Source organism: Ruditapes philippinarum, unplaced genomic scaffold (assembly GCF_026571515.1).
Source record: "Ruditapes philippinarum isolate M1 unplaced genomic scaffold, ASM2657151v2 ctg164_1_1_1_1, whole genome shotgun sequence".
Taxonomy (NCBI): domain Eukaryota; kingdom Metazoa; phylum Mollusca; class Bivalvia; order Venerida; family Veneridae; genus Ruditapes; species Ruditapes philippinarum.
The window spans coordinates 279,351-305,240 of record NW_026866554.1 but is presented as its reverse complement, the minus strand read 5'-3'; the positions used below and the strand labels follow the sequence as shown (position 1 = coordinate 305,240).

The following is a 25,890-nucleotide window of genomic DNA, read 5'->3' as shown; positions in this document are numbered from 1 at the left end:
TAAAAAGGTTTGCAGTTATTCATTCACAAAAGTCAATCATTTAAGCTATCAATAGCCATTAACTTATATAATGTCCTATAAATAGCAATAAATCGATACCTGATATCCTGATTTTTACGCTTAATTAGTAAATTTAACAATAATCTTTTTAAAACAAAATTAGGACAAGTTCACTGTAGCATTGTAATACATATAGGTTATAACTAGTTGGGACTTAATATTTTCAGATTTATGTTTAAAGAAATGACAGATTTGAATGAAAAGTTAATGAAATCCAAGATACCAAACTGCAGACGATAGTTGGATCTTTGCTGATTAAAAGAACGTGTTCCATGAGAAGTCAATAAAATATTTACTTGTATTTCGCTAATTAGAATTAATTAATAGATAAGAAAAAAAGCTACAATATGACTTTACGCTTTATAATTTTCTACCACTTAACATAAATGCTTAGACATGATTTCTCTTGATTTTATTTCATCTACAATATGTATAAATATATTTCAATCGTTTTAACTTCCATATACATGTATATCAATGCTTCAAAAATATCACTTAAATATATTTATTAGTTATTTACTGAGATAATATTTTAGGTCCATTGACTATTAGATGCATTGTATATTTTTAAGTGACATTTTACAAAACATTAGCTTTATATTTTTATGTAAGACGCGATGCAGCGAAAATTGTGAATTATTATAATTAAAATATGATTTTAAACTTCGGTATGTGAAGGGACATTCATGTTCAATTTGTGTCAATCATTTATGAATATGAGAATTAATGTTTCTTTCTGTCTGAAAAAATAAATGCAACAATAAAAAGTCAGGGCGACTGAGATGCTTTGGTTCTTTAAGTTTCCCATGCTTCCCCACCTGAGACCATTTGAGAAAATAAGAATGTTTAAAGAAGAATTTTCATACCTGTGTGATTGTAGATTGTTTATGGGCATGTTCTATAACTGTTTGTATAAGGATAGCCTCCCTCTTTCTATATTCTCTTAGTAGGTCACATACAAATGTCCCTGTGAGTGTGTCCCACAACAGACGGAACGCTTCAATCAGCTCGGCAAATAGTAGAATATCTTCTTCCTAAATAAATATCAGAAAGAAAAATAAATATCATTATATTCGGTACAACAATTTTATACAAAAAGGAGATCCCTCGGGAGCAATGATTGCAAAAGTAAACTGGTGAAAAGTGCAGACTTGCTGCCAGTGACTTTGATAGAACCTGCTCATGAGAGGTATTGAAATAATGTGAAATATTTTCAATACTACCTAACACCAACTTTTGACAGGTATTAAAATGTGCTCCCGAGCACCGACTTATGAGTGGTATTGAAATGTGAAACATCTTCTATGCTCCCTAGACCTGACTCGTGGGAATTATTGAAATATGCAACATCTGCCATGCCCCCTAGCACCGACTTATGAGAGGTATTGAAATGTGCATGCTCCCTAGCACCGAATTATGAGAAATACTGAAATGTGCATTATCTTACATGCTCACTAGACCCGACTTATGAGAGGTATTGAAATGTGAAAATTTTCGGGACACCCTAATACCGACTTTATGAGAGGTGATGAAATGTGCAAGATATTGCATGCACCCTACTTCTGAATTATTACAATTTAATCTACAAATCTTTTAGTATTGCAATCAATAACCCCAAATGATAAAAGAACTTTCAGTGTGACGTGCCATTCCATCAAAAGCGCAGTATTTCTAAGTATGTGAATGTTGTATGCGCTAAGAACTAAACAAAATGGCATTGTTATTGAAATATGTGGTGTAATCAGCTCTAATATTTGCTGTCATAAATTTTCTTATCGTGAGAAATTACGAATTGTTTTGACCAAGCTGATATGTGATATTACTCTGTTTATTATGACCGTGATAAAAATGCTTGCACATAAGGTAAAACTACGACTTTATTTTGACAGACTGACTCTAAATATGTTATGAGATGTAATTATGAGTATAACTAATGAGATAAAAGTGTATAGCGACTTTGCTTCACTTATTTGAATATAAGTATATATAGCACTTTCAGTCTCTCTGAAATAGTTTATCGTAATTTTGCAGAATACAATATGATAGATTTGTGACTAAAATACCAGTATGATCGGTTTGGGGTTTGGTTGTTGTTGTTTTTTATTTTGTTGGGGTATTTCGGTTTTGTTTGTTTTTGCAGATTTTCTTATACTGTTTTTATAAACAAGTTCATTTCGCAGTTAACAATCCTGCGAAAGAATATATATAGAGATTATACCATGAAAGCAAAACGTTCTAATGTAAAAAATTAAACTATTAGCGTTTTGCTATTATTTTACTATTAATAGAATATACGAGTTCAATTTTCAGTTCGGTATTAAAATCAAGGCCGTGTATATAATACCATTAGTTATGAAATATCGGTTAAAATGACGATAAATAGGTAAAAAATATGTATAAAAATTATAAACTGTTTGCGGTTGAAAGTAATATAGACTATTTATGAATTATATATACCTTCTTGATTTATGATAGAGATACATGAACATGAACATACATTTTCTGCTAATAAAAATCTAAGAAAACAATACAAATTAAAATCTCATTAGTTAAAATGGCGTGAGCTTTACCAAAGAAAACACTGACGTTTATTGCATTCTATATATTAAAGGAATTTTATGTCCCTGAAATGGCGTGTTTGATAGATATTGTGAAAATGTTTTTGAAGAAGTTGTTGATAAAATTTATCTGAAATATTTACATGTTTTTGCCCGACAAATAAAATATAATATATCATAAACAGGCCGCGTTTTATATTAATGTATTTAATTTTACATGTCAGCAAATGGTATTCAATACTTTGCCAATTAACTACGAAGGTTGTGAACTTGAAAATTGTACTAATTATTCATGATCAATAAAAGCATATTAACTTACTTCAATGCTATTCACTTCTGGTTCTTCCGTTTCAGAATCTATTCCAGATTCATTATGTGATTTTCTAGTATTAGTGTCCGGTGACGATTCAGGGGTAACAACTCCTATAGCATTTTCAGTATTGTTCAACTTAGTTACCGGGATTGCTTTAGTTTTATTTCTTGCATTAAAGTGTTTAGAGTTGCCTCCCTTAGATTTTCCGATCGGTGGAAGTTCAGAAATTGTTTCTGAATCTTTAGACGATTCACTGTTACCACTATTAAGTTTTCGTAATTTACGCGCACTGACTGGTCTCCTTGGAAGTAACGGACGACCTTCTGGTACAGTTTCGCGCGAAGAACTTTGACTAAACCTTGGACTTTCAAATGATTCTCGCAGTTTTCCCGCTTCTTTGACTCTCTGCAGATTTTCTATTGTCTTTAAGTGTTCGGCTAAGAGCACTGAAATATCTTCTCTTCTTAAAGCTCTACCTTTTGTAGCTAGCCTCTGTGCAAGAACTCTTTCAGATGATTCTATTATCTGTAAAACAAATAGAGCGAGTGCCATAAAACTTCTAACCCCTTATCACACTGGTAATATTTTATTGATTCGTCCATCTTTCAATCTGGACAAAACCGTTCATCATTTTATAAAAAAAATTCAAATACGTACAATGCAGACCATGATACCATAGATGTACCGGCTGATCTTGGTCTGCACTGGTAGCATTGGTTTTTATTTTATTGTTTTAATATAAACAAATATTAATATTGTCGGTAAATATTGTATTTGGTTATTTTGCGACATTTATACCTTTACAGAAAAGCATAGACTCATCAAGTATAATTTTTAAGTTATTTACATTATTATTATTTGTTTATATATCTAAGGCGCCGTATCAGGGCCTACAGTTGGTGAGATGTTTTGCGCTAAGTCGACTTATTTTTATTCGCATTGATAAGATGTTTTTGCATTTCTCAATAAAATTTACTGACAAAGATGAGAAGCTTTTAGGCATTGCAACTGAATTTTTCTCGATATGCTTGAAGTTTTTGTCTCTTCGATAAAAATCCTGTCGAAACTTCTTGATTTCACGACTTTGCTGAAATATTAAGTAAGACGCAAAGACGTTACTCGCATTGACAAATAGCTCACTTAATTCAACAAAGTTTTTTGCAATGATTAAAAACTTCTACGTATTACGTATTAATCATAAACTATTCATGGAATGTTTTATGTATAACGTATTAATCATAACGTCTTCATGGAATGTTTTTGGTCAAAACGAGAAGAAACAAGTTGACATGACATAACACTTTTAGATAAGTGGAGGCCCTGATAAGCTTCCGTATATATCTGTATAATATCAGTTAAGGATTAAAATCGCCAGACAGATGCTAAATCAGATGAAAACATTATTTATTTATAACAAAAATAATGATCATGTTTTTTTTCTAAACATCGCATAGACTGAGAAAAAGATGTGAGGTTTTTTTCCCCATCCATTTTGAACGTGATACATGCATGTTATCAGCAGATAGCAATGGAAAATATAGATGATTTTTGTATGTTTAATCTGGGCTCGACTTTCTTTCAAAGAAATGATGGTTAGTTGCAGCTAAAAAGATTAGACTTTTTAGGATATCTTTTTTAATTAGATCTATAATGAAAATAGTTAATGCATTCGTCTAGAAAAAAGTACAAAAATATATTTAATTGAAATAATGTTAATAACTTAAAAATTATACTTGATGAGTCTATGCTTTTCTGTAAAGGTATACATCTCGCAAAATAACCAAATACAATCTTTGCCAACAATATTAATATTTGATTAATATATATCTGTATAATATTTTTTATATTATTATAAACTTAAGAATGTCAACTTATCATCATTCTTTATGTGTTTAAAAACTGATAAAACTTTATTATAGTATTACTTGATCTCATATCATCAAAGTGAACAATAAAAACAATAAAATAGTAAATGGCTACATACGATGGTATCAATTAAAGGGACACCACTGAGATTTTTGACATGACAGAACTGGAAATAATTTTTCGAGATTAAAAATTTCCATTTGTAGGTCTAGACCAATAGCTTGTGTTCAGAATATAATATCAATCGTTCACTCCGTTTTTCCAGAATGATTATTTTGATTGTGAAAAATGAACCAAAATTGAAAAAGCGTTGCAACGGTTTTCACTCAATCCTGCTAAAATAGCACAAAAAGTACAATTTTCAATTTATTCTGTGTATAGTTCTTACGTATCTTTCGCATATCTTTCTGATTTTAAATTAGTACCTCGGTTGATTTAGGAATCCATGGTTTTTAAACATTCTTTTTGAAAGACCCTGACGAAGCAAAGAAATTTAAATTTTATATTTTAGGCTTTTGGACCTCAGTGGAGTTCCTTTAAAGAATGCAACATACCTCTTCATCTTCTGAACGTAATCGAATCTGCACTTTCCATTCATCCTCCGAGAATAAATTTGTCTGTTCACCCTGGAAGTATACAATATGATATCCTTACTCCATTGTAGCTGATGCCTTTTTGTTTAAATTATTAAATTTCAAAAGAAAATCACTTAATCATGTATTGTCAGAGGTCTTATTTACTTCACAGTATAACACCATATCTCATGTGAAAATAAACTACTAGTTTATTAATTTATTAATATACTCTGTCTCCGAGGATTAAAAATATATAAGAAGAGGATCAAACTTATTCTCATAGTGCCTATTGTTATTCACTAAATGCTCGAGAAGTCCATGCTTTATTAATGGCTTCTCAGTTAGGTATCCATTGATTCACAAGTACCTATACAGATAAAAACCTTTGATAATTCCGCTACTTCTGGGGCACATCGATAATTTAAACAAATACGGATTATCGCAAGTCCATTTCAAGTATTGTTTTAACGATAGAAAATAATTGTGACCGGACAGGGAAGCACAGATGCAAACATTTAGTCTGAGGAATGAACTTGTTAATCTTGTTGGCACGCAGACCACCTGGGTTGAAAAGAAAAATCAAAACGTATCTATGTTCTCAAAACAATGATTAACTGCATACCGTGTGTCAGTAAATTGTAAGTAAGCTTTAAATCTCACGTTTTATATATCAACTATTGCTGTTAACTCACTCTTCTTCATTGGGGAGTATCGTAATTTTCATTGATTCCGTATTGGCATCAATTTCTTTAATCAAATTTCAACAGCGTTTAAATTCCATTTAACCATTGACCACGAATTGAATAATCCGCAAAATTTAGTTCCAGTGACACTAAACTTCGTTAATTTCACTGTGAATTAAATATCCGTGAAGTTAAATTGATCTGTCCTTCCCTTTGATAGGACCAGCTTGTTTTTATTAAACTCCACTTCATTTTCGTTATAATTTGAAGTGACTTTTTAAAAAATTACAGGCAATATAAACGACACACATCACTTTCCCAAATTCATTTTTTCCCTTTTGTTCAATTCACCCTGTATTTAGCTCAATCCAATACCCCTTGCTGTGTGGCATGGCGGAAATATCTGGCATAATGTCTAAGTTGACTAGTATTTCATTGAAGTTTTATTCATTATTATTTCAGTAATTTGTTTGTATAACAACCAATAAGCCCACGAATCAGCCGCTGTAACAGTTTATCTTGTAAGTGATATGTGTATCAAAATAACATACCCATATCAAATTAACTTCCATCGATTTCGTTTTCCTTATCAACATATTGACAACTTTGTGGTTTCGTATTTATCAAATACTAGTAAGCACAGACTCTTTTTTACTTTTATCATCATCATCATCATCATCATCATCATCATCATCATCATCATCATCATTATCATTATTATTATTATTATTATTATTATTATTATTATTATTATTATTATTATTATTATCGTCATTATCATTATTACAATAAAGTATTCTATTTATTTCTTTTTAGTTTTACCACTGATATATCTTTCAACTTTCGCTTTGTTTTAATTGTTATTTCTCGTATCTTTAAATATCATAAATGTATCAAATGGAGTAAATATGATACTGTTGTTTTTTTCCTTATTTATATTGTCTAAGTTATACAATCATTGTTTTTCTTAACTATTCGATAAAATATTTCATTATTTTACCGATTTACCGATGTTTTTGACACTCATCCAAACTTTTAAGATGTACTTATTTTACCGCCTTGTCTGATAATTTCTGTAGATATGTAGAATAATCTATCATAAAATAGACTAAATATGGAAATATACATACTACTTTAGATATCCAACAGTCAAAATACTTGAAGACATTGATAAAACTTAAGCACGTGTTACAGCAAGACTAGTTGAACTCAGTTACATGAGTCAGCTATCTTGACTTATACTTCAATATAGCCCGATCTACATTAACCTTTAACATGCTGAATATTTTAAATGGACTTGTCGCACTTCCAGTTTTGGACTGTCCATTATCAATTTTAGGGATATCAATTTGAATATTTAAAGTTTGTCAGTCAACAGTATAGAGCCTGGTCAGACTGCACGGCTGGCCTGGCTCTATACTGGTGGCAAAGGCTTAACTCTTTCGGTTCCAGCACTTTAAAAGACAACTGAACATAGATCACTACTCACGATTGATCAGGATCTCAAATGTTCCAGCACTAACAAATTTCTATAGAAGAATATTTAAGAAGCATTCTTATTCATTCATAATAAAACCCTCTAAAATGTATTGTTGTTGTTGTTGTTGTTCTTCTTCTTCTTCTCTTCTTGTTATTATTATTGTTATTATTATTATAATTGTTGTTGTTGTTGTTGTTGTTGTTGTTGTTGTTGTTGTTGCATAAATTTCAGAAAACCCCACCCCACCCTCACCCCCGCCTACTCGAAATTAAGTCGATTTCAAATGTTCAAGCACTAAGAAATTTCTATATATTCATAATGATAGGCCTACCTCGATATAGGTTTAAAATGATAGTGCCATTTTGATACTGAACTAAAGTCTTCCCTAGTGAAATACGAAAGAGAACAGTAATGTACTAGTATATGTACCTAATCAAAAAATGAGACATATTTATGGTTGATATGTGTATATAATCAAATCAATTTTGTTCTGTTTAGATAACATTAAATTTGTTCAGTCAGTGTTTAAAACTAATTGCTGTTATTTCATTTATTTATTTATTTATTTATTTATTTATTTATTTATTTATTTATTTATTTATTTATTTATTTATTTATTTATTTTATTTATTTATTTAGTGATTTATTTAGTGATTGATTTATTTATCTATTCTTTATTTTAAATTTCTTTTTCTTATTATTTATTTATTTATTTATTTTTGTGGGTTGTTGTTTTTGTCATCATCGTTACCGTTGTTGTTGTTTTCACCTTTCTTCTCAGAATATGTTTTGATATTGATTTTAGAGAAATATGTTTATCAGTGCAACAATGTCAGGGTTGCGCCTAAATGAACCAATGTTTTTATGCAAAGAGTAATAAATAATATCTACAAATAGATTGTTTACCAAGGTAACACTAGACATAAATAAAAGGCCATAGTACGATTTTACAGAATTATCTTGGACATAAATATTCAGTTGTTTTCAGAGAGAGGGAGATAGAGATCAAATTCAGAAGAAAATATATACATCATTCGTGTGAAACGTGCCTGGGGAATTAGAGAAAATTGTTTCCAATTACGAAAAACAAAAACAACAGAAAACAAAAGTGTTTCTTTAGTTATGTTTAGCAACATGAAAAAATAATCTTGTATTTGGTCTATGGTCACAGAATGGTCACAGAAACAGTGTGAAAGGTCATATTGGGATTCAGTCGCTTTACTGGCGGAGGAAAGCTTTAGATAAATATTCCGCCGTACAATTAATTAATGCCCGAGCGGGGTACATGAATACTAGGATAGAACCACCGATCTCCGAATCACCCGTATTTACTAACCGTCATAAAGGTGAGTGACCCGCAAGTTCAAGAAAGGAAGTGAGTAACTGACAATTAAGTAATGACATTTATTTCGCCTTGTTATTTTTATTATTATTTTTTTCCACTTTTAGCATTGTTCGTGTCAAAATAAAGACTATATCAGAAAGACAGAAACATTTGTTATAATGAAATGACAGAACAAATAGTGTTCGACCTTTTATACGTTAATGGTAACTAATACGTATAATTAGAAAGATGATATCAATTACATACACCGGAAGTACGGTACCATAACTTTTTTATTGATTTACATATTATTTAGATATATTAACCTTATTTCTTGTTTAATAGATGTCACTGTTGATCAATAACATAATGGAGACCGCATTCTCAACTTTCTCGACCATTTCGTGTACCAGAAGATCTACGTTGTTTGTTTACTTTTCATGTAGCTGTTATATATGTAAATATAATTTTTTGTAGATGAGTCTAAATGAGCCGCGTCACGACAAAACCAACATAATGCGTTTGCGACCAGCATGGATCCAGACCAGCCTGCGCATCCGTGCAGTCTGATCAGTATCCATGCTGTTCGCTTACAAACCCTATAACAAGTAGAGAAACAGAAAGCGAACAGCATAGATCTTGATCAGACTGCGCGGATGCGCAGGCTGGTCTGGATCCATGCTGGTCGCAAACGCACTATGTTGGTCTTGTCATGACGCGGCTCAAATGAAATTTATTTCTGTTCTGTTTCTAAATCGTTGATTCCTATTTTGTGCGGTGAAAGTTGGTGTGTTGTTGTTGTTGTTGTTGTTGTTGTTGCAGCTGTTGTTGTTGTTGTTGCTGCGTGACTTGTTGCGTGTTCTGTCGTATGTGCTAATTCTTGTATAGTTTTGTGATGATACTGTGTGTGTTGTGCGTTCTGTTAAGCATGCTAAAGTGTGTGTGTTGATTCGTTAATAGTTGTGTGTGCTTCTGTGTCTATTGCACGTTGTGTTGCGCATGCTATAATGTGTGATTTTGTGTCTTTTGCGTGTTCTGTTGCGCGTGCTATTACATGTGATTTTGTGTTTATTGCACGTTCTATTGCGCGTGCTATAATGTGTGATTCTTTGTCTATTGCACGTTCTGTTGTGCGTGCTGAAATGTGTGATTCTTTATCTATTGCCCGTTCTGTTGCGCGTGCTATAATGTGTGATTCTTTGTCTATTGCACGTTTTGTTGCGCGTGCTATAATGTGTGATTCTTTGTCTATTGCACGTTCTGTTGCGCGTGCTATAATGTGTGATTCTTTATCTATAATGTGTGATTCTTTATCTATTGCCCGTTCTGTTGCGCGTGCTATAATGTGTAATTCTTTATCTATTGCCCGTTCTGTTGCGCGTGCTATAATGTGTGATTCTTTATCTATTGTCCGTTCTGTTGCGCGTGCTATAATGTGTGATTCTTTATCTATTGCCCGTTCTGTTGCGCGTGCTATAATGTGTGATTCTTTATCTATTGCCCGTTCTGTTGCGCGTGCTATAATGTGTGATTCTTTATCTATTGCCCGTTCTGTTGCGCGTGCTATAATGTGTGATTCTTTGTCTATTGCACGTTCTGTTGCGCGTGCTATAATGTGTGATTCTTTATCTATTGCCCGTTCTGTTGCGCGTGCTATAATGTGTGATTCTTTATCTATTGCCCGTTCTGTTGCGCGTGCTATAATGTGTGATTCTGTGTCTATTGCACGTTCTGTTGCGCGTTCTATAATGTGTGTTAGTGCCTGTGATGTTGTTTGTGCTGATTCTTAACGCAACGTATCCAACTGTTTTGCAAAATAATGATAAGCTATTTCAAATGCAGTTCTTTTAGTTTATACACATTTATTTCAGTTCGACTGTGTTGAAAGCTAAAAGCTTATTTAAGCTCTCTATAATCCGTTACTGGAACCCACCAGTACTATGCAATAAATGTAAAGTTTCTGGCTCACGGTAACAACAACTTGCACCTTACAGGGTTTGAACCTACGCGGTCAGCAATTCTTAGATTACTATGCCGAACAGCAGTTGTTTTAGATTTTACATTGTGAAAAAAATTGCAGCTTTAGCATTTATTGTATATTTGCATCATTTGCTCCCTTTTCCATGTTAATTTTGTACACTAAACTTTCCAGATTTGACTTTGCAACACTTTGTAGCTGAAGGAACATGACCGTTGGCTTGTCTACATTACCAGTTGCACAGTACCAGTTTCAAGAATTGGGCTAAGTACCAAATGAAGAAACTTTGCGAAATACGGTTCTTCTTTTCCACGTATTGTATCGTTTCTTTATTGATGTTTTAGGTTTGAAATATATGTGGCTAAACGTTCATTTTAAGATGGTTTTGGTCTATGGGAAAGCATTCTTGATACATATAACGATATATTATAACGATTTTAAAATCATATATTCTTATAAGCAATACTCAAAGTAAATAATAATGTTTTAGACGTGTGTATTGTTAAACAACTGTACTCCCAACTGATTATATATGACTTTAAACATCAGTGCTTTTATAAAAAACTTATATAAAGAAAAATATTATAAAAATCTAAGCGGGTATAAAGGCAATAAACCTTACCTTGACCTCAATTCTTGGCGTGGATTGTTGGCACATGTAGCCCATTGCCATAGCAACAAGCTGGTAACGTAAACTTTTTGTTACGTTTTCATAATCCGCTGGAGTGCAATGACCACGTGACTTAAGTCTTTCCACCGCGAGGGTTACTGTGGAAACTAAATCCTCTAAATTCTGAAAAATCGTTTTCAAAAATATTTTTATTTGATATATAAAATTAATAATAAGGGAATAAAATGAACAGTTTTTACCATCAAAAGTTAATTATTTGATCTCTATATCTGTAGTAATTCAGCAGATCTGAAATATATAATTGACGTCACGTTGACGCCACGTTATTACTTAAATGTAAGTTCCAAGCTTGTAGGATATTCTATTCATGAAATGGTATTTTGTACATATTATTATAAATATAATCAATTATGGTGAATAAAATTGAACTAAATTGATAAAAAAAACCTTATACCATAAAAGCTAGTTTGAAACATAGATTTGTACGTAAATATAACATATAACTAGTAAATATGTTAGTCAATGAACTGGTTTTTTAAGATAGACAGAGAGTAAGCACTGCAAACTTACATGGGGAAATACATTGTGAATTATACATGACACGTAAAACAATAAAATATTTATATGTAAAGTGCGTGCATTGTAAAATAGAAAAAAGATAAACCAAAAACGTTTGGTTTTAGTGTTTATTTACCTTTACTTTAGTTTACGCGACAAAGTTCATAGGTTTAACATTAAATTGCAAATTCATCCCCTGCTTTTAATATGTCAAAATGATATCTTTATAGGCACATAATGCTCTAGAAATGGTTTTATTTTTATTTCTCAAAAGCATTTTAGTTTTAAGAACGAAGACATAATATGCCTTTAAGTAACATATGCTCATTTTTCATAAGAAAAGTTGCCCTCATTAATGTAAAGTGACTATAAACATTAACCCTTGCAACAATTGTTTGAATAATGGATTTGCCTTTCTTTGAATTGAAGCCGTCCATTATTAATTCAAGGGATTTCAATATCGAAAGCCCAAACTAAGCGGCCAACAGTTGAGAGCCTGGTCAGACTGGAACATGCACTCATGTCAGGTTGTTTACTTGGGTTTACTGCCAATGGCACCCAAAGCGTTGATACTATGCATTGGCATGATAGCAAGGCAAAATGCGATAACGAAATATTCAAGTTTTTATTCTGTCGAGTTAAAATAAAAATAGCACATGTTTTGTAATAATTTATTATTATCTAATTACATACAATAAATTGACTTTAGCTATAATTAATATTCAAAGAACCAAACCATGACCAAAATATATTATTGAATTACGTAAGTCAAAAGATATATATACTTCTAAAATCTAACTTCCCCTGAAAGAAGACCACTATCTTATATATTGACGAAAAAAATATCACCAAAAAGTGTAGTAATAATCTTCCACAAGAGTCAGAAAAACCAACAAGAATCTATTGTGAAAAACAGCAAAAAGAACTTGATGGTAAAAGACTATTGAATATCAAAGCCAAATGTGTGACAGTCTGAAAAATAGGCTTGAACCCGTGCGCATCACCCTTGTTGTTATGGATACCTGAAGCGCCATCGCTTGACTCCGTACTCGCCAGAGTCGATCTACTTTGTCAAATTCGTGAGATGTCAAAATCAACCATAAGGTTTTTTCCGGTGGCTCTGTTGTTTTGTTCGTAACATGCTATCAGCAAATATGATAAAATAATTAAATATTTGTATGTTTATATTTCCGGACACTCTCAACTTGATAAATAAAAAAATGCAGTCACGAAACATTTACACTATGAAATATTTGTTTTAAATACTATTTCCTTTTATTTCGAAAGCATATGACAAATCGAACATACAAACCATTTTTTTTTTCAACTAAATAATGTTAAATTCTTATTTTTTGTAAAAAAGAATACATGTAATTATGTGTTGTTTGGCATATAGACATGGTTTCTTAATTCTTTCAGGCAGTTTCAAATAAGCATAGAAATCTTTTTTTTTTTATATAAAATTTAGGACGAAAAACTTGCTATATTGAGAGTGGTTTTAAAACCGGTTCCTATTCATTGCCGTTATTTAATTCTAAAAACTGTAATAAGAATAGATCTAAAAGCCTCTGGTTAGATGTTGTAAAACTTCTAAATTGATTGGTTTAGATTTTACAACAGTCTGAAAAGCTGAACTTTGCCATAATTGATTCATTTACTACTGTAGACGGCAATTAACGTCGAATTCATTACCACTGAATCATTGTTTGTATTTACAAGGAGACATTGTAATTGCGGATTTTGCTAGATCCCATTGAAATTGCAGGAAAAACATATTGACGTCAGCGGTACGAGACATAAGCTGTAATGGTTTTATATCAATGCACATTTTCATATAATTGTTACTTTGGATTCAAATACACGAAAGCTTGATTGTTCAAAGTGCCAGAAAAGAATAGAAAGGGTTGGGCGGCATGCACATGTTATGGGTTTTATATTTCTTACCGATGAAGTTTTCCCGCCAAAAATCAGACACTCAGTTTCATATTTTTTAATATATGATCTAAACTTATATAGAATATATTGTTTTTATGATAAACATGTCAACATTCAAACAGCAAATAATAAGAAATCACATTAATGTTGATGTGTTTGCCTTAAATGTCTTGATTAATCTTCATAGTTTGTCAGTTGATATATTGATTTGTAACTTTCTTCAATCGAATTGTTTTATAAAAATGATTATATAGTACATAAAGGAAATAAAAATTGTAGTTAACTAACATAAGAATGATTTACTTGTATGTTAAGATCAATAAGGATTCAGACAAAATTGTATGTGATATACTCCTCTTGAATTCAGGCAATTAAAAAATGACATTTTCATTTTGGCGGCAGTATCTCGCTTTTTTCCACATACTTATTTAATGAATAAAAGGTACACCAAGTAAACTCAAATTATAAAAACTGTTCATATATTTATAGACCATTAAACATTTTGCATTAGATTTACTCGTTACTTGTAACTATGGCCCACACCCAGCAGTGGCTTTGGTTTTTCGATTTTCAAACCTCTGACAAGGCCCGTCCGACGGACAGTAAAAGGGTAAACTACATCCCCTCCTCCCTCCCCGACCAATTGTGTGGCAAAAGAAAACCAACGCATTTACCCGGTAGAACAAGACAGAAAAAAATCTTCTCTTATTGCTCAACTTTGCTATAGTATGACACGACAATTTGAATGGATTTTGTCGTGTGCTAGCCTGAATCCTAGCCTGAATCCTAGCCTGAATCATTTTGTTTGTTCCCTGACAATATGTGTTTATATTTTTTTAAAAGTTGTCATGAATCTGAAGATATGCCGCTTTAACACTGTGTATCATTTTTTACATAATCAGTTTACATATTGTGCATACATGTTTTTAGCATTTATTTGATTGATTGATTGATTGATTGTATGTTTGATTGATTGATTGATTGATTGATTGATTGATTGATTGATTGATTGATTGATTGATTGATTAATTCATTCTGCCTGCTTATAAAATCGCATTTTGATTTGAACAGCAAAAAAATGTAAAAAAACAAGTGTTTTAAATAAGCAATTCTGTGTTATGTTCATGTAAGATAAATGGTGAATGCGAAATTTTAGGTCCAAATTATTGTGTGTGCACATGTATTTAAGTTCCATCAGTTAATTGCATTATATATGAAAACATTTTATCATAGTAGCCTCATTCAATGTTAGCTTGTAAAAAGCTCTACTCTTATATACATGGGCTCTGTTTGGTTTAAATCATTTAAAGATTGCATTTGTGTACCTAGCTGCCATATCTGTTATGTTATATGTAAATTAATATACATGTAATTGCATTTATGTTTTTAACTGATTTTGTTGACATAGAAACCTGACGTTGCAGAAGCGAGATGCTAGCTATGAATATAAGCTAAAACAACAATTGAACGACAAATGAAGTTAATTTATAGATGTTGTCGTAAATTTGTTCAATTTTCTTTCATTTTTTTTATTTATTTATTTTTTTTTTTTTTGGGGGGGGGGGGTTGTAACTATAAATGTAATTATACTAAATTTGTAAGAATAAAGCTAGCATTTCGCTTTGAAGGTTAAATCACACAGATATTACACTCACCCCTTCACAGTGATAACACAAATCATGAGGTGCATCAAAACATTCCGAATTAGTGGGCGTGTTCATGCCATCCATGGGCGTTAGTATAATACTGGATATAGATCGCTCGCTAGCTTTCTTCGCCAGGTTCACGTCCATATCCGAATACGTGCCACTTACAATTCTATACATTCCCGACGGTCCACCTATTCTAGGTGTCACCGACGACGAAATCATTACATCGGTAAAGTCTTCGTTCCGTACCCATCCTTTTCTCCGCGGTGTGTTATCCTTGCTCCGGTTGAACGCGCCAGTCTCGTCAGGAATCGATAACATGTCTGTATCACTAACTTCCGTGTCTGTTGAACTGTCAAGGTCACTGATTACTCTTGTAGAAGTATTTCCTTCATTCTTATTATTCCTGTTACGCTTATTCAAACGTCTTCTAGCACTTTTTGGTCTTGTGTTTGTCCGTCTGTCGGGTGATATCGAGCTTACACTATTTAAAGACAAAGTGTCGTCTGAGATATCACCCCTAGTATTATCTTTATTTGAAACTAGAGAATCTCCTTTAGCAGACCTTACCATCCGCCGGATCTGAGAATCAGATAATTCCGCTTTTCTTAAATTTTCCGCATTTCTAAATTGACCTCTATGACCTCTGTTACCAAGGCGACACGAGTGAGGCCGCGAAACACGTGACGCTTCCTCATTTTGTTTATTGTTTTCTTTTTCTCTTGTCTTTTCAGGACTCGAATCAGACGAATTTCTTGAAATAGAAGAAACATTTTGTCGCTGGAACAGTACCCCGTTTGGTATATCATTTTCGCCGATTCCGGAGTCACGAGATTCTGCTTGATGCAACTTACCGGATGTTGGTTTAATTTCAAGTTCCGTTTCCACTTCAATATCGGAATCGCTATCATCTTCGTGTATTGTCGGAAGTTTCCGTACACTGTTGGCGATAAGAACTGAGCGTTTGCTGCCGCAAACAGTACTTACACCCGAACCCATTGTAAGTGTCAATCCATATCTACAGTCTCACCTTATATGTCCATGATTAGCCTAAAACAAAAATCAGCACTGTATATAATAATTATTTCCACTTGCAATCACGTTTGTCTAATCAAATGGACTTTATAAACGTGTAATTATATAATAAGTTTCCTAGATTAAAATATAAAATTGAATATTCGTTTTTAAACAATAACAGACAGTTGGCACCAAGTGATAACATAGAAGTAAATGTAATTTTACCAAATGGCAGATAGAAATTTTTCAATTCACATTAAGTTCTTACTACATGTACTTTGAATCAATTGATATAGATATAAAAATGTTATCATTACTTAATTTTTATACATTTACATAGTATATATTTTCGGTGTAAGGTAGAATCGTCAAAATAAGACCTAGTGAACTTATGACACAAAAAGAACACGACAATATGAGTCTTTGAAGAGGGATTATCCGTTAGTAACCTTCTAAAGTTGACACAAGAGTGTTTCGGATTAAAGTAAAGCCTTAACTTACATTAATTAAAACCTTTAAGAATTAAATGTAGATCAATTTTTAGATTATAAAAGTACTTTAAATGATAAAGAAAAATCCTATTAAATTTACGCACATAATTTTAAACATTAAAATTATGCTAAAATGAAAAAAGTGTTAACACTTTACGTTAAATAAAAAAGTTAAAGAAAGTGAAATGGGCTAGTTAGGAATAATGGTTACATCTATATATTTACCATTTAAAAATACTTTGAACCAATGAAATTATTCGTCATAGTCGCTTAATAGCAGGCGAGTTCTTTTGTTTCTTTTAAGTAATTTTTACAAAGAGACTTTATCGGTCATACAGTCATTTAATAAAATTGTATTATTCAGTACGTACAATTCATTGAAATGCACTAGAAGCTTATGTAATTTCCTTTATGATGAGACGAGACTACTCCAAGCAACAAAAATAATTTGATCTATAAATTTAATCTAATTAATCATCTAAATCCCGTTTATCATAAAAATATCACTTATCTATGATGGTTGACAACAGTAATTTTATTTGAAAAATAATTCATGTTAATGGGGAAAAAATCCATATTTCAAAAAAGATATTATTTTTATCAGTGAATGCCTTTCAAATATGAAATATGGGTTATGATTACAAATATGATGCGCTTGACCTTGTTAAAACCATTATCTATTAAATGAAAATTCATAATTTTATCTATAAAAAGGCATCGATTGAGCCTAGTGTTGAAACGTATATACCTTTATCTCGATGTTTTAAAATTGATTCATGTATTCATTTTACTCCATACTAATGCTCCATTGAATCCTAATACATCCAAACAGTTTCAATTTACATTACATTCATAAAAAAACGATGACAAAACAAAAATCCGAATTAACCCTTGCATTTATTTATAACACATACTAACTCGATACCCCATAGTATAAACCATTTTTCTCTTATCTGAAAATCGATGATCTTTTCAAAGAGATTAGCAGACGAGAATTTTGCAGACGAGAAATGTTTATCAGCAGACGACATTGAAAACGTTAACTGTAAGATACACAACGCTGTGTCAATCGAAATGGAAACTGAAAACATGCGGGGAGGAAACAATGCGAAACCGGACCGAAAGGAAACGGTCAATATATACGTACCTTTTTGAACTCGGTCGGGTATTCAAATAAGTTTTGAGCACCATTTGCTATAAAATAGCCTAACGTTATTTCAAAAAGAAATATAAAAATGCGTTTTACATAAATTGAATGACAACATTCGTTTCTGAATCGTCGTTCGTAAGTTTATTCATTTACTTAACCAAAACTAATTCATATATTAAAACAGTTATTATGCCACAGGAGCTGAGTAAGGTCTGCAATTTTGTGCCAAAAGACTGAGTATTATCTGACTTATACACTATGTTTGCCTCCTTTAAAAAAATTGTCTGGCAATTTTTCTGTCTGCCTTATATACCATGTTACTGATATTAACAAGATCATACCGCAAAATTGCAATATTTTATGGGGAAAAAATGGACTCCAAACGATATCTTCAGCATACTTATTTATGATTATAACACAACATTGGTATGCAAAATTAGATGATTTAATATAATTTTATGTTGTTTACTTCTTATTAAGCGAGACGCTATCAAAACAGGCGATGTTAAATACCCCAGCAGGGATTTTAAACGTAGCAAGTCACTAATGTTCATGTAAAGATTACCATAGCAGGCGACATGATTTGTCGTCTGTCGCAATGTGAATTATATTTTTGAAAACGTACATCAATGTCTGACAATACATATCTGTTAATAACAATACAATTATTGTAAAATATTTTTTGAAAATGGCTGAAAAGAAAGGTATAATTCTTTTGCTACTGACTATGATAAATCATACAAAATAATGGTTTCAAAAACATATTTCAAAATACAAACCATTTTAAAATGACAACTCATTAATTTCAATGACAATGCTTCTTTATGGACATTTAAAGATGTCATATATTTTACCAAAAAGGAGATATATTAGATATTTACAATACAGAGATAACCTTTGTTTTCAATTCAGAACTTACAAAAACTGAGGCACATTGAAATTCATGGCAGACGAATTTTAATATGGTAACGCCCACTTCCGCTGGCTAGTGCAAACGTTTTAACGTTGACAGGAAACTAAATCCCCACGTGAATTCTACAATAGTGCTCAGCGTTCATTTTTTAATGACAAAACATTTTTTGATGAAAACCCCGTCTGCAACTTTCATTCCTATTCAAGATTCTTTTATTGTAATTCGAAACGCTTTCGTTGCAGTTACAAGCACTTTTAGTGTACTGAACAAGACCATAAAATTTAAATGAATGCAAAAAATCAAATACTTAATCTTTTGAAGAGGAGGTAAGCGTAAAACACCCATGTTTGAATATGATGACCGCCTTAATTAAAACTTAACTGCAAAAGCTGAAAAGGAATTGGATAAAAAAGAAAATAAATTAACTTAAAAACTTGTACTATATGTATATCATTATTGTTATTCAAATAGCTAATACATGCACGTAGTTACAGTATGAAATAGGAAATGCCTTGAGAACAGTGAAAATAAGAACAAATTGTTGAAACTGCAACATGTCTTGTGCCCTCTAGCACCGGTTTAACGGAAACACTTATAGCATAAGTCATAAATCTGTGTGTGGTTAACTATCAAGTATTCCTGGATATCGTACAAGGACTAATATTACAACCAGAATTTTCTGTATCTGTCGAGAACTTCTCTACATAAAGATTTTGGACCAACGGTATGGAAATTAAATGTGACACAAAAAGTTAAATCAGACATAAAAGAAATCTCTCTTTAAATGGCAAATTTACAAGGACCCAAACCAGGAGTTTGTTGACATAACATGCTGAGTTGAAGTTTATGTAGTGTTTCATGTGAATTCGGTCATTTCACAAGTAAACGGGTCATAAAAACAAGCAGACTTAATGAAGTCTCATTATTTTATCATATTGTTTTATTATTTCATTATCATTATTTATTATCATGACAATTATATCATCAGCAAATTAGTGATTTAATTTTACTGTTGATAAAATTCATAAAAGCATTTCACAACATATAGTTCTGAAAATCTTAATTGTGATGCATGTTATAAAATGAGACGCGTCACGACAAAACCAACATAGTGCATTTGCGACCAGCATAGATCCAGACCAGCCTGCGTATCCGCGCAGTCTGATCAGGATCCATGCTGTTCGCTATCAGTTCCTCTACTTGTTATAGGGTTAGTAAGCGAACAGCATGGATCCTGATCAGACTGCGCGGATGTGCAGGCTGGTCTGGATCCATGCTGGTCGCAAACGCACTATATTGGTTTTGTCGTGACGCGGCTCAAATTAACATGATATATACCAAAGTATATAAAAAGAAATTGCTTGAAAGACTTATTTGCAAAATAAGCCGCTATTTGCTAAATAAGCAGCTAAAATGACTTTGTTTTTCTATCACAAAGACGGTATTTGTATAACTTCCTTTATTTTCATAAATTGAAGCTTTCTGTGTCACAAGAAATCTAATGTATTCTGCGATCACATTTTGATATAACTTTGAAAACAATATAAAGTGCTACCTAGCTTCTAAAGTATTGTGTCAACACAAAAAGTATCAAGTACTCTTCACTTTGGATTTGCAAAAATATTTAATGGGATACGTGGACAATGCTTATTGATGACGTGATATTTTCAAAACTCGTAATTGATTTTTAATTGAAAAATAGACTTTAACTAGATCAACGACTACTACGTCAGTAGTTTGTAAGGTGTGTTTTATTCTAACATTTTTTTAACTTCTTGAAAAAAAAGATACATGCATAATTCATCTGTAAGCAACCGTGTAATTGAAAAATTCCAGCACAAGACATTTTAACCATATTGTGACCCCATGGGAAATTTTGTTTTGTACATAATTAAAGCTGTTTTTGTGAGTAGAAATTATTTTTCCCGTAATTTTTCTGGACCATCTTACTATTTAATAGCACAAGGTCATGACGTTTCAGAAGTTAAATTAGTGTACTTTATCTTGTTCACTAAAGTATCAATTAGAAATTATATCGTATAAAAACATATATGTTATATAATACTGAACAAAATCCTAGCACAATTATACAAAAATTTATCTGTAAGTATTCAAACTGATTATTTCATAATAATATAATTCAATCAAAGCGAATCTGTATTTAACAGAAATAATACCGGTTTATGTAAAAACTTGTTATTTGAAAAAATATCAATATATTTAGTATGTTTTGGTCCAAAACCTTTTAATGATTATATTAAAATATTTTTTTGAAATACATGTATAATAACTTTAAATAAAGTGTAATTTGTACGAAAAAACTTTGCTATGTGCACACATACAAGCTGGTAAACATTCGCTGGTTTTTTTCATTGATTTATTATTATTATTAATATTATTATTATTATTATTATTATTATTATTATTAATCATTATTATTATTACAATTATTATTATTATTATTATTATTATTATTATTATTATCATTATTATTATTACTATTATTATTATAATTATTATAACTATTATTATTATAATTATTATTATTATTATTATATTATTATTATTATTATTATTTTTATTATTATTATTATTATCATTACTATTATAATTATTATCGTTTTTATTATTATAGGTATTATGAGTTTTATTATTACTATTATTATTATAATTATTATTATTATTATTATTATTATTATTATTATTATTACTATTATTATTATTATTTTTATTATTATTATTATTATTAACTATTTATTATTATTATTATTATTATTATTATTATAGGTATTATGAGTTTTATTATTACTATTATTATTATAATTATTATTATTATTATTATTATTATAATTATTATTATAATTATTATTATATTTTTTGTTATTATTATAATTATCATCATTATTTTATTTATTATTATTATTATTATTATATAACTCTCCCTGCAAAATGTACACGCAATGACCTTTTCCAAAACATATACATCAAACATTAAATATTAATATTTGATTCAGTGTCATGGCTAACTTACTGGGGTAGATTATTTAAAGTGCATGTACTTCTCATCCATGTTTTACAGTATTGCCTAGGTCTATTGCAATTATTTATTCTCCTTCCCCTTTATTTTATTGTCATTGTCTCATGACCACCATGACCAATCGATTCCGGTTGTGTATTTATTTTGTCGTCTGCATCTATTGAAAGGTCAAGGACTTTGTCATTTAAGCAATACATTCCTGCAATTTCCTCATTTGAGCCGTATCACGACAAAACCAACAAAGTAAGTTTGCGACCAGCATGGATCCAGACCAGTCGCACATCCGCGCAGTCTGATCAGGATCCATGCTGTTCGCTTACCAACCCTATTAAAAGTAGAGAAACTGAAAGCGAACAACATGGATCCTGATCAGACTGCGCGGATGAACAGGTTGGTCTGGATCCATGCTGGTCGCAAACGCATAACGTTGGTTTTGTTGTGACGCGGCTCATTTATATCTCTGTAGAAGTCCAGCAACGTTCGATACAAATCTGAGCTTTTCTTTTAAAAAGTTCGTAACATAATACACCGGAAATAACATGGTTTGAATATGTAAATACGTAATTCCAAATATGATGTTAATAATGATGTGGATTTTTTATGTTCCTGACTGGGACACTTCAAAGATTAGCCTTTTCTAAAGATCGACTGTGTGTTATGTCAGAAAAATAAACCCAAGTATAGTATACAACCCATAAATCTTCACGATAATGTTCAAAAGATACGCTTTCCCTCATAAACAACCTAATTTCGTGAACAAAATTGCTCTAATGTTTACACCTATGTTTGTTTTTTTATTATTAAATAAAAAAGACAAATTTATTAAACAGAATGCTGTCGACCAAATTAATACCAGTCAAGTATGGGTTTAGTAGATATGAATGAAAAGGCATACACCATGATCTGTTAAAATCGAAATTTATTATCAGTATGAGTATATTTATTGGACACTTATGTTAAAAATCGCATAAAATACCATGTTATAGATATTATATTCAATGAAAAAAAAAAGTTAATTGATAACTAGGCTAGACAGGTGATGACGTCATAACAGAAGATACGGCGTTGCTATTCATTAATTTTGTATTTGTTTATTTATTTGTTATATGTATTAGCTGTTTTAATTCACTCTTTTAGAAGAAGTTAGACAGACGTAGAATGTTTGATACCAAATACTAGTATAATAAATCATCTGCTATATTTATACATTGGCTTTGCTCTGCTTTTAATTTAGAAGTGTCATTTTCAAGTTTAAAGGAGATATAAACACCAAAGATGCCAACAGTATAGCGCCTGGTCAGACTTCACGGCCAAACAGTCTTGTTTGTAAGCACCATTACATTTATTTATAGCAAAACTAAAAAAAAAGATGAAAAAAAAAAAATCTTTACAAATTCATGACACAATTTAAAAATTAATTTAAAATGACATTTTACCCATCAACGGGTAAATGAGCCGCGTCACGACAAAACTAACATAGTGCGTTAGCGACCAGCATAGATCCAGACCAGCCTGCGCATCCGTGCAGTCTTATTAGGATCCATGCTGTTCGCTTACCAACCCTATTACAAGTAGAGAAACTGATAGCGAACAGCATGGATCCTGATCAGACTGAGCGGATGCGTAGGCTGGTCTGGATCCATGCTGGTCGCAAACGCACTATGTTGGTTTTGTCATGACACGGCTCAAATAGTGATTGAAGAGATGGCAGTAATATGTTTACATGTTGCCCCCATTCCTTTCAATTTTATTATTTACCTCGTTTTAACGATAAATAACTCACGTGGCTCAAAGAATTTTTTATTAATATCCATTGTAATTTACCTGTATTGTTCAATTTATAATCAAGAATGGGACAGCCTTTTTTATATTTTAGGCATATTTTTATTTTATCCTTATATAACTATTTCCAATATAAACGTTTGATTAATCATTATTTTATCAGTCATGTATTTTAAAAATAAAGTCAATTAGGCTCGACCTGACAATAATAAGTGAACATAATGTCAATTTAAATGACCATTTGTTAATTCAACAGATTAAAATCAACTGACCATTCTAGATGTCTCATCAAAAAATTATGTAAATCCAAAATTTTTAATAACCCGTCAAAGCAATATTATTCCGTTAAACTGAAAAACCTCAAATGGTTCTCAATTTAAATTACATAACTTGGAGGTAAGGAAATTCTTTATCAGAGTCGTATTGAATTAATCGACTATCAATATTTATTCAAAAGTCTAAATTCGGGATTTGACATTTCCCTTCATTTCGTTTATCACCCGATAAGATTGCATTAAATACATCGATTTTTGCTATCAAAGTTAAACTTCGCTGCCAAAAAAGCATATTTTTTCGTTACACCTGATTTTGTCGTCTGTTCAATGTATGACATAAGAATTTCAGTGCATTTAAAAAAAAAAATAATTTAAGCGGAAATGGAAAATAAAACATGTTTGGACTCTTTGTTTATTTTTGAAAAGACGAAGAGCAAAAAGCCGATATATTTCTTCTCAAAGTCAATTAGAATAACACTTTACCTGATGGCAGTAACCAATCCTATATATACATACTAGTATTCGACCAGTGCAGACCGAGTTCAGTTGGCACATTTGTGCCGGCTAATCATGGTCTGCACTGGTCGCCATTAAGTCAGTACATTGGTCATATATTTGAGATAACTTCTAAAAATGAAGGTTGAGTCTAGATTGAAAGATGGTCTCGTCCATTTAAGATATTAAGGGTGGTAATGGTTCAATCAAATCACAAAAATCTCTTTTTTTAGATATCGTTATTATCGTTGGTTATGGTCATAATAATAAGTGATGGTACTTTTCGGCCAGAGATAAACAAATCATCGTTTTCGTTCTTACCTAATTTTATTTTCATTTTTTCATAGTACTCTTAAATCATCAAATATGAAATTGTATACACTTAAAGGAATGAGAAATTTAATAATTTCTTTGATACAGTCTTGCAATACATAAGTTAGTTTATAATTCCGCCCGCTTAGATAGGAAGGAGATCGGATAAGTAACAAAGATATCGATATAGATCCTGGTTCGAGGCTCAGTTCGTCTGTGACAAATGATCTTAGACTTTTGTCGTTTGATTCTTATCACTTGCGGAGAAAATGGTTATTACTTGGTTGTTATCTAGGAAAATCGCACTTAGGTAAATCGACCGCCTAAATATAACTAAAAATGTGTTAAAAACGGCGTTAGACCAGTTAAAAAAAAGAAATAGTTTATTAAGTTATCATCAGATAATGTTTATAAAAATTATAAGTAAAAGGTTGGCGGAACTACATACCAGTTTACTGACCAAAATAAAGATTAAAATCTGCTGTGAAAACTCCAACACCATGCTCTATCACAGTGTGAACAATGATTTTTATGTAAAAAAAGATTATATCTCAATTAAAATACACGCACGTGACATGTTATATCTAATAGAACGATTTACAAATGAAATTAAAAAAAAAAGAAAAACAAATGTTCAGGAAATAAAACTTTTAGCTGTTGCTAAGTATAATTTCAAAGCTGCTGTGAGTAATACAAAATTTAAGTACTTTCCGCTCATTTTCCCTAAATTCATTATTACCTTTAAATTTTTTACTTTTTTTCAACATTTTAGTCGTAAAATGCTGATTATGACGATTAAATTCGTAAA

General features: G+C 31.2%; 1 protein-coding gene across 1 annotated transcript; it reads right to left on the bottom strand.

Annotated features, from left to right (window-relative positions):
- Positions 1-472: 472 nt before the first annotated feature.
- On the bottom strand, positions 473-24,408 carry LOC132732860 (uncharacterized). The gene is made up of 8 exons (XM_060719382.1): positions 24,273-24,408; positions 15,617-16,660; positions 13,049-13,168; positions 11,460-11,630; positions 5,352-5,423; positions 2,938-3,456; positions 927-1,094; positions 473-481 (listed from the first exon to the last, which is right to left on the bottom strand). Exons 2-8 carry the CDS (start codon positions 16,607-16,609, stop codon positions 473-475), a joined length of 2,052 nt encoding a protein of 683 aa, XP_060575365.1. The 5' UTR covers positions 16,610-16,660; positions 24,273-24,408.
- Between the last annotated feature and the right edge of the window lie 1,482 nt (positions 24,409-25,890).